General features: G+C 35.6%; 1 protein-coding gene across 1 annotated transcript; it reads right to left on the reverse strand.

Annotated features, from left to right (window-relative positions):
• Positions 1-274: 274 nt before the first annotated feature.
• LOC143563029 (uncharacterized) lies at positions 275-4,579 on the reverse strand. The gene is made up of 3 exons (XM_077050672.1): positions 4,502-4,579; positions 3,577-3,652; positions 275-895 (listed from the first exon to the last, which is right to left on the reverse strand). The coding sequence occupies exons 1-3, from the start codon at positions 4,505-4,507 to the stop codon at positions 381-383; spliced, it is 597 nt and encodes a 198-aa protein (XP_076906787.1). The 5' UTR covers positions 4,508-4,579; the 3' UTR covers positions 275-380.
• Positions 4,580-11,484: the final 6,905 nt, after the last annotated feature.

The raw sequence follows: 11,484 nt of genomic DNA on the forward strand, positions 1-11,484 counted from the left end.
TATATATATATATACCAAAGTGTTAGATATGTGTAGAAGTGTATAAACCAAAGTGCTAGATATGTGCACATATAATGATGAAAAAAAATTTGTTTAGTGTTAGAGCAATGAGACAAAACACATTTAATCAATATAGAACTATGTATTTACATCATACTTTTATGAAAACACAAAGACAATTTTTTTATTATCGTCCTATTCAACTTTATCAAAAATATTCTCAATTAAAGCATATCACTATTTTTTTTTTTTTTACATAAAAGGCCTTCTCACTTCTAGGGGTAATCTTTGCGTTAAATTTGCATCAAGATAATGCATATAGACAACCTCTTAAAAGATTTAAAGAAATCGCTTTAGTGCAACCCTTATTCCAACTTAGTTCAACAAATGACACATGCATTTGGGTTCTCTTCAATGCTATGGTAATGAGGTGGTTGATAGTTATAGTAAGTATGCATAGGATGGTAATACGGTCTATAGGGCATAATCCTTCCTACAATTTGCTCTTGTGGGACAATTTTCTTCTCTTCCTTAGGCTCATCTTTCTTCGGTTCTTCTTTTGGGGCTTCTTCTTTCTTGTCGTCTTCGTTTTTAGGCTCATCTTTCTTGGGTTCTTCTTTGTTTTCCTCTTTCTTGGGCTCTTCTTTCTTTTCTTTCTCTTCTTTTTTTGGCTCCTCTTTCTTTTCTTCTTCCTTCTTTGGCTCCTCTTTCTTCGGCTCCTCTTTCTTCTCTTCTTCTTTTTTGGGCTCCTTTTTTTCAGGCTCTTTAGCAGGCCCCACAGAAACTAAATGCGTAGGCCAAAGTTTTCGAAGTTTGCTTATAGCACTTATTGCATCGACGGTTCCAATTAATGTCATGCTTTTTTCTTTCATGTTTATGGTTATTGAATCAATCCCTAAAAGAATAAATAAATAACATGTCAAATATTGTTAAGCTTAAGTTACTCAAATGAAATGTGACTACATAAGCAATTTGTTTATCCATCCTTTGTTAGGATGTTATACCTAATGTTTCCTTCTTTATACAAAGTATACAACCAATTCAATTGCGGTTTGATGTTGATAAGGAACAAACAAAGCTATTTTTGGGTTTTGTTATGTTCTAAATTCATATTTTCTTAATACCATCGTAAATTAATTTCATACCATTAAGTAGTATTATTACATATGGGTAACAACTTCATTTATCATTGTGTTAGCATAAATCATCTAAAGGTGTTACACGCCTTTTGATACATGTTTTAAATATACGTAGTATAATAAAATAATTGATTATTAACAAAATATCTAAAATGCACCAAACTAAAAATATAAACAAAATAAAATTAATATTATATAAACTTTGGACTAAGATGCCATCGAATATTATTTTTTTACGACCAACGAATAAAGCTCGGTTACCGGGCAATCCAATGGCAAAAGGCGTTCACATACGCCCGCGATGGGTAGCCTCAACCCATCCGGCCTGGCCCAAGGAGAGGGCAACGGACACATGTCACTCTCGAGATAGACTCATAATTGTTAAAAATAAAATTTATATTTTACATATAGTTTTGTTTTAACATAAAAGCATACAAAATAACTCTTTGGTTGAATGGTAAGTTTCTTGGACTATGGAAACAAAGGTTATGGGTTTAATTCCCACTTTTAGTATTCTTTTTTTAATAGAAAAAAATTTTCATTTGTTTCATATGAGTCATTTTAGTAACATATTTATTATTATTATTTGTTTGTTTTGGGTTTTTAAAGTGCAATCTTATTGGTAAAATTGTCAAATTATCTATTATAATTGAGAAGTTGATTACAGGGGCCCATGTTTTACTCATCCCAGGCTCCAAAATTTTAAAGGATTCTCGGAGACAGCCTTGAAACCACCATCTCATATTCCAAGAAAAACCCGTCGCCTGAAGGCACACTCCAGTAAAACTTAATTGAGTTAGAGCATTCTCATCCAGTTCCCTATTCCTATATCCATATATATCATATAATTACACTAAAAAACACTACATTTCTCTCTCTTATTCAATTAAATAATATTTTTTTGTATCTTTTTCATTACAGTTTTCTCTATCCACCCTATAATTTACAAAAAAATCACTATCTTTTCCCCAAATTTACAAAAAATCATTATCTTTTCTCTCTCAACCCTATAATTTACATTTACAACCCCACCCTATAATTTACAAACCCTCATCACATAATTTTAGGGGATGGGTTGGGAATGCTCTTAAGCTCTTAATACCTTGTGATCTCTGACTCAAATCTATTTTAAAATATATTTTAAAGGGTTCAAAATTTTAGAAATTGAATTTGAACTTAAGACCTTGTGATCTCTAGCTCAAATCTTCCCATCCTCTCGAAACCAGTTGAGTTAAAGATCATTAAGTCATTTAAAAAAAAGTATATAAATCGGATTTTGGAATTTAATTATGAAAGTGTAACCAATTATTAATTCAAGAAACCCCACCAAATCGATAATTCCTAATTTGCACCAAAGCTAAAGTGAATGGCAAGCTGGACATTACTGCGCCACGTCATTCTTGGTGAAACAACACATCAAGACATCAAGTGTCATTTTCCTCACCCATTAAATTTTAATATTATCTATAGATTCTTTGTAACTTGTACTTTTAGTTATGCATAGAGTACAACTACATATTGCATGAAATAGTAGAAAAGACGGGCTACCTAATTGTAGTAAAAGAACAGAGAAACTCGATTAAAATGTAATTACAAATAATAATATTATTATTGTTTTTTTATAAAGAGTTCTGGATCTACCCGTCTTGGTGGTTTCAAAAGATTAGCCCACCAATCACCATCTGCCACGTGACGGAAACTTTTTATTAAAGGTCGTGGCAAAATTATGCAGAAAAGAAAATATAAATAATTATTTTGTTTTTTCGTTTGTCGCATGATTCAATAGTTTCATGAAATAAAGCAAAGATATAAGAAAAGATTTAAAAAAAATCATTCACAAATCATCACTTTGCTTCTATTTCACCCTTTTTTATTTATTTTAATTTGATGATAAAAGAGTTCACAAATAAATGAGATGTTATATTCCGTTCTAAAATTTATCTGGGTCATGGGTCTCACCATGAGCCGTTTATTTTTTTTACTATAAAATTGTTTTTTAATTATAAATAATATCTTTTTAAAAAAAATTAATATTAATTTTTAATATATCTCTATTTTATAGGATTTTCATATCAAATATTTGGTGAGATTAATTTTTAATTTAATGATATGTTATAATCCGTTTAAGGGCTATCTGGGTTTGGTGTGACCCATACCCGTGAATTCGGACCAAATGCATGAGAAACTTACATTTGCATATAAAGTAATCTGGTGACTTGAGAAAAAGTAGGGAGCAGACAGAGAACTTTTAAATGTTTCGTTTATATATATTTAAAATTAAGATATAACATATTTTGAATATAAATCTTACAAAACAAAGTGAGATATCATACTATAGTATTTAAGTTATATAATGAAAAGCACATATATTACTATATTATTACTGATAAGTAACTTATAACAAGCCAACATGACACGTTTTAAAGTAGTATTTTACCTGAAAGAGCTGCAACAATTTTCATAGCCTTTCTCTTGTCTTTATCATCATTTAACTCCAACTTCAATATAAACTTCTGCAATTTCAATAAAACATATGATAATTTAGTTAATTTATAGTAATATATTATAAATATCGGGTGACGATATATATAATAAGATAATATGCATAGAGGCACAAGATCCTATGGGATCAACAATAAACACCCAAGACATGAAGATTCAAGAAGTTAACATAGTTTCATATCTCAATCATGGCCTTTTATTTATACTGAAAGTGCATCACAAATCAAGAAAAAAGCTCTTATAATCCTCAACATGGATTCAAAGTTAATTTTTCCTATAAGTACAAAAGTAACAATTTAGAAAAATAATAATAACAACCACCCATCAATAAAAAATAAAGATTTAAAGTATAACCAGAAAAGTAACAACCTTTTTTAAATCAAAAGATAGATTCAAAGTGAGTATTAAAAATGATTTATTTAATGAAAACACATATTCAATTTGAGGATTGAATCTAAAGCTTGTGAGGATTTTAGAGAACAAGCACCAAATATGATATTTATGTATTTTCATAAGAAAATAAATATAAATGTTTAATCTTGGAATATTTATTAAATATAACAGAAATAAAATGCAGGATTGAATAAGATTCATATCGAGGTTGAAAACAAATATTCATATGATCTTAAATATAAAAAAAAAGTACATTCTGAATCTACTTCTAACAACAAAGTTAATCAAATGAAGCATCTTAGGTGTTTGTGAATATTCATTTTTGTGAATGTTATGTAGCATTCATATGGGTTTTTGAGCATACAAAACAAACATTTGGAATCAGTTTTTGACAACAAAAAAGATAACAGAAATACATGATCTTGTAAACAAGGAATGATGGGGGTATAATAAAAGTAGAATCTAACCTTCATGTGGGTGCTTTGGGATTGGATTCTTGAGTTAGGAGAATTGCAATGGGAGTTAGAACTTAGAACTCAATGGAGAGAGAGATGGAGTTAAAAGTTTGGTGTTTAAAGTATGGTATACTGAAAAAAGAGAGAAGGTGTGGGTGGAGGTATAAAAAGACAAGAATATGCAGAGTTGGAGAGAGAATGAAAATATTATATATTTTGTGTGAGTTGAAAGAATTTTAGGTTTATGTTGAGACTTTCAAAAGAGTATGATGTGTTAATGACTCCTTAAGTTATCTCTATGTTTTCTATATGATTAGTTATTGAAATTCTAGTTTCATTTGTATGGTAAATAAGAGTATGATGTGTTAATGACTCCTTAAGTTATCTCTATGTTGTCTATATGATTAGTTATTGAAATTCTAGTTTCATTTGTATGGTAAATAAGAGTATGTTATAAAGGATCCGCCATCTTTACTTTATATGGGTTTCGAATATAACAAATAATAGTTGGGTTTATGAAGGCTCAGGTTTCGGTTTGATTTAATGAAGACACATGATATTGGTTATTGGACTTAATGTAGATTGAAGACGGTGAAGGCCTGTGGGCCGACCCTTTATCTCTTTTATTATTTATGCTCGTTTACTTTTCTTGTTCTCGAAGTTAGAAACCATGTAGCTATCTCTATATCATTGTATTTGTGATTCCTTATTACGAGTGATGAAAGACAATAATAAATTTTTGATTGCAACTTGTGGACATAGGTCAGCTTAGATCGAACCATATAAATGATTGTGTCTCGTGCTTGTTTATTTTCTGCATTTTGATTGTGTGTGTGTTTTCCATAACAAAGATCCTAACAGTAATCGCTAAATTTATGGATTACTTAGGGAACAGGTGATCAATGATCATAACTTATGAACGACATTTTTGAGTCACCGTTGTCTTGCATTGATCATGTGTATACATCAATAGACTTCTTGTCTTTGTCTCTTACCACACATGGTTGTGGAGAAGATGGATATGAATGAAAGCAATGGACACATCTACTTGTTATTTTTTTGTCTCCTCCTTAACATAATAGTAACATCTGGTAGTCACGTGGCCATTGAATGTTAGGCAATAACACACAAAAAGAGCATTCATGTATGGATACATAATCACACCAACAAACGAAAACATAAAAGTAAAACCTGTGAAAGTAAAAAAACATGTAGAACTATGTGATATAGTCAAAAGAGTAACATTAATTGTCCACCATTGCGCTGGCAAGCATCTCTTTACACGGGTGTTTGGATAACTTTATAATTAGGACTTGTGGAAAGTTCAACACAAAAGTTGATTTGCTTATTTTTATCACAATTTTTGACTTTAAAATAAGCAATAAGCTTACTAATAATAATAATAATAATAATAATCTCATAACATGTTTAAAACAAACACGTGCGATAATACCAAAAGAAAGACTCATTTTGGTAGTTGTGAGGCTTGTTTAAACACCATTTGACATAATATGTAATTATATGTAATCAGGTTTTATTTTAGAAGGTTTAAGTTTGTACACGATTATAAAAACTTGATCCCAAGGCTAACATAAGGATCTATTTCTTTTCTAAGTATAAATATTATAATTTTTATTACTTTTTCGCAAGAAATCATAGTTTTCCATCAAGGTTACAAATTTTAATAAGAGTGTTAAGAAAAAAAAATTTTTTTGCTAAAAGTTATTGTTATTGCCACCGGCCTATTAGATCTAACAAAACATTATGTTTAACTTAATAAAGTAGTAACCACTTTACTAACAAATACCATGATTACCATCATGATATTTGTAACATTGCAACAAATGATTTGATGTTATCAGGAACTCCACTTGCATTGATGTCTAACATGAAATCGGCCATCAACAATAGTTTTGTCACGAGACTTGGATCTAGTGATTTAACTCTTAAAAATAAACAAAATACTATTTATAGAGTATTGTTACAATTTTACAAAATCTTTGCTATCCACTTTCTCATCTCTTCTTTCTTTGTCATTTCTTAAAGGTTAAAAAAATTACAACATTAATCTTGTTATAAGTAATGGTAAAATTATAGCAAGTATTTCATTATTAGACTAGCTATCAACTTTAGTGTACCACATCAATTGAGAAGCAAATAAACTCGTTTCTTATAAATTTATATTTTATTAAAATTCGATTTTGTGGTGGGAAATAACTCAATAAGGACATAAGATTAGGTGACACAATCCTAGTTGGTCGGGGAATCTTTGCATGTTTTATCAATTTTTCATGTATCCCACTCACATTCTTTTTAAGTTAAGGTATGTTTTTTTTTTTCATGGTTTATTGTACGACCTGAAATTTTGGTATTGTTTTTTTTCAATGATTCAAAAACTTGTGGATGGTGTTTATCTTAGGCATTTCCTTTTACATCCTCCATTGTCCGTTATGTTTGGTATCATCTATGCATTTGTAATACCCTTCATCCATTAATAGTTTTCTTTTATACGTGTTTTATAAATTATTCAAGTGTTTGATCATAATTTGGAATGGTGATCACATAGTTAGTGAGAAGATTGAATGCTGAGAACTATCAATCTATCGTAATTAGCGAGACGTGATCACGTGAATAGGTGATTGCTATGCTATTAATGAGAAGCTTGTATTGCCAGGCTTTTTGTTTCTGCATGTGACGTTTGTTTATTGTCCAGTTTCCCTTGGCCTCGCGTGACTAATTGATGCCAAACTTGAAGCAACAGAATTATCCAAATGACATCAATTAAATTCAAGGGCGGCCCATGGGCCAGCGAAATAAAGATAAGCCTTTAGGCCCACACTTAATTACGGCCTACAAAAGTTGTTCTAGTTTTGTTTTCGTTTCTAGCTTTTGCTAGTTTTGTTTTAATAAAAGTTGTTCTAAAAAAAAAATTACGGCCTACAAATTAAAAAAAAACATTATATATAGATATATATTTAATCGGCATATTAGAAATATAAACAACTATTGGTTTAGTGGTAAACCCTTGTGGTGCTTAGTTTTAGGTCCCAAGTTTGAGACCAGTTATTAACATTTGTTTTTTTGGTTTTTAACACAATTGTCTTAAAAGGGTCATAAAATTTCATTTCGATTTAGTTCTCCAATAACATTGAGTCGGCCCTGATTAAATCAAGTGTCAATGTGTAGTGTCGAAACACGAAATGAAATCTGACCTGATCCATGACGATGTTTCCACGGTTTTTCGAGATGAACGAACCACGTCTTGATCTTCTTCTTCGGCTGCTTGAGACCTGCAATGGTTTTTCGGGGGTGTGGAGGTGTCTGCTAAGAAATCTAAAAGATCTCTTGTTTACAGACACAAAAAGTGGTGGTGGCTCTTATTGAGCATGACTCCTAATAAGGAGGTGGAGACCTCCTTATATAGAGAGCCTCATGGCCACCATCATGATACCCTAATGGGCCTAGCCCAGTTAGGGTTACCTCCACAAAACCCCCTCAGCCCAATAACATTGTATTAGTCCATGTAATAAAATAAGCCAAACATAATAGATTTAGGGTCGTAGAACCGGGTTTTAGTACCATACCCCTACAAGCCCCCCAAGTCCAGCGTTGCTCCTGGGCGCGCAAGCGTCTAGGTGGAGCGCATGACTTTATAAGGTGTGAGGCGGTTTTTTCCCTTTTCTTTGGCCTTGTCTTTATTGTCTTTTGAGTTTTGAGAGGTTTTCTTCATGATGGTGACATGTTGTAATAAAAGCCTGCGCGCGAGGCGACTTACGAGCTATAATAATAATGAAGCTTGCGCGTGAGGCGACTTACGAGCTATAATAATAACAGCTTGCGCGCGAGGCGTCTTATGAGCTGTAATAATAATGAAGCTTGCGCGTGAGGCGACTTACGAGCTATAATAATAATGGAGCCTGCGCGCATGGCGACTTATGAGCTGTAATAATAATGAAGCTGGCGCGAGAAGCGACTTACGAGCTATGATAATAATGAAGCTGGCGCGAGTTGCGGCTTACGAGCTATGATAGTAATAAAGCCTGCGCGTAAGGCGACTTACGAGCTATAAGAATAATGAAGCCTGCGCGCATGGCGACTTATGAGCTATAATAATAATGAAGCTGGCGCGAGAGGCGACTTACGAGCTATAATAATAACAGCTTGCGCGCGAGGCGTCTTATGAGCTATAATAATAATGAAGCTTGCGCGTGAGGCGACTTACGAGCTATAATAATGAAGCTGGCGCGAGAGGCGACTTACGAGCTATAATAATAATGAAGCTGGCGCGAGTTGCGGCTTACGAGCTATGATAGTAATAAAGCCTGCGCGTAAGGCGACTTACGAGCTATAAGAATAATGAAGCCTGCGCGCATGGCGACTTATGAGCTATAATAATAATGAAGCTGGCGCGAGAGGCGACTTACGAGCTATAATAATAACAGCTGGCGCGAGAGGCGACTTACGAGCTATAATAATAATGAAGCTGGCGCGAGTGGCGACTTACGAGCTATAATAATAATGAAGCTGGCGCGAGTTGCGGCTTACGAGCTATGATAGTAATAAAGCCTGCGCGTAAGGCGACTTACGAGCTATAAGAATAATGAATCCTGCGCGCATGGCGACTTATGAGCTATAATAATAATGAAGCTGGCGCGAGAGGCGACTTACGAGCTATAATAATAACAGCTTGCGCGCGAGGCGTCTTATGAGCTATAATAATAATGAAGCTTGCGCGTGAGGCGACTTACGAGCTATAATAATGAAGCTGGCGCGAGAGGCGACTTACGAGCTATAATAATAATGAAGCTGGCGCGAGTTGCGGCTTACGAGCTATGATAGTAATAAAGCCTGCGCGTAAGGCGACTTACGAGCTATAAGAATAATGAAGCCTGCGCGCATGGCGACTTATGAGCTATAATAATAATGAAGCTGGCGCGAGAGGCGACTTACGAGCTATAATAATAACAGCTGGCGCGAGAGGCGACTTACGAGCTATAATAATAATGAAGCTGGCGCGAGTTGCGGCTTACGAGCTATGATAGTAATAAAGCCTGCGCGTAAGGCGACTTACGAGCTATAAGAATAATGAAGCCTGCGCGCATGGCGACTTATGAGCTATAATAATAATGAAGCTGGCGCGAGAGGCGACTTACGAGCTATAATAATAACAGCTTGCGCGAGAGGCGACTTACGAGCTGTATGAATAATAAAAGCTTGCGCATGAGGCGTCTTACGAGCTATGTGAATAATAGAAGCTTGCGCGCGAGGCGTCTTACGAGCTCTAAGAATAATAACAGCTTGTGCGCGAGGCGTCTTATGAGCTGTAATAATAGTGGAGCCTGCGCGTGAGTCGGCTTACGAGCTATAAGAATAATAACAGCTTGCGCGCGAGGCGTCTTACGAGCTGTATGAATAATAAAAGCTTGCGCGTGAGGCGTCTTACGAGCTATGTGAATAATAGAAGCTTGCGCGCGAGGCGTCTTACGAGCTCTAAGAATAATAACAGCTTGCGCGCGAGGCGTCTTATGAGCTGTAATAATAGTGGAGCTTGCGCGTGAGGCGGCTTACGAGCTACTTTATGTCCCGCGCCACGCGCAGATGTTGCATGCACGTGCGCGTAGACTTTGGTTTTGTGTTATGCGCCACGCGCAGATGTTACATGCGCGTGCGCGTAGACTGTGATATGTGTGAGCATGTGATGCGTAAGCATGAGTAATATGCGTGAGCATATGTGATGCATGAGCATGTGGTATGAGGATTCCCAACCTTTAAGTTTGGCGCGTAGCCATATGGGGTATTATGAGGATTCCCAACCTTTAAGTTTGGCGTGTAGCCACATGGGATATTATGATGATTCCCAACCTTGAAGTTTGGCGCGTAGCCATATGGGATATTATGAGGATTCCCAACCTTGAAGTTTGGCGTGTAGCCATATGGGATATTATGAGGCTTCCCAACCTTTAAGTTTGACGCGTAGCCATATGGGATATTATGAGGATTCCCAACCTTGAAGTTTGGCGCGTAGCCATATGGGATATTATGAGGATTCCCAACCTTGAAGTTTGGCGTGTAGCCATATGGGATATTATGAGGATTCCCAACCTTGAAGTTTGGCGCGTAGCCAGATGGGATATTATGAGGATTCCCAACCTTGAAGTTTGGCGCGTAGCCATATGGGATATTATGAGGATTCCCAACCTTGAAGTTTGGCGCGTAGCCATATGGGATATTATGAGGATTCCCAACCTTGAAGTTTGGCGTGTAGCCATATGGGATATTATGAGGATTCCCAACCTTGAAGTTTGGCGCGTATTCAGATGGGATATTATGAGGATTCCCAACCTTGAAGTTTGGCGCGTAGCCATATGGGATATTATGAGGATTCTCAACCTTGAAGTTTGGCGCGTAGTCATATGGGATATTATGAGGATTCACAACCTTAAAGTTTGGCGCGTAGCCATATGGGATATTATGAGGATTCCCAACCTTGAAGTTTGGCGTGAGGCCTGATGCGCGCATGCACGGCGATGGAGCGGTGACTCGCGAGTGCGCGTGCATGGCGGAGGTCTCTTGCGCAAAATCCACATGGTGGTTTCCGCGGCGGCACATGCACGGCTGTGGAATGAGAATCCGCGGGCGCGCGTACATGGCGGCGGAAGTCTGGTAACTTTTGGATCTGCAATTTAAGAGTTAGACCTGCAATTTTAAACCTAAAATCCAGGTCCGTAATCTAGATCTAGATCTGTAAATCAGATCTGGATAGATCTGAAGCTCGGAGCAGATTTAAAACCATCACAGATCCGGAGACTTGATCATTCGAGTCCGGCAGTTTCTTTTCGCACAGATCTGGAAGCCTCTTTTTAGATCTATGGATCTTTTTGAGCTTTAATAGAACAAGCCTTGGAGCCTTTTTCTGTAAACTTCCAGATCTGGGTTTTTCCTGGGAGAGATCTGACAGCCGAAATGAAGATCGAAGGGTAGTTCGTTGCCGTCCC

Source organism: Bidens hawaiensis, unplaced genomic scaffold (genome assembly GCF_021521415.1).
Source record: "Bidens hawaiensis isolate Kalapana, Puna unplaced genomic scaffold, B.hawaiensis_p1.1 tig00021201_1, whole genome shotgun sequence".
NCBI classification, from domain to species: Eukaryota; Viridiplantae; Streptophyta; class Magnoliopsida; order Asterales; family Asteraceae; genus Bidens; species Bidens hawaiensis.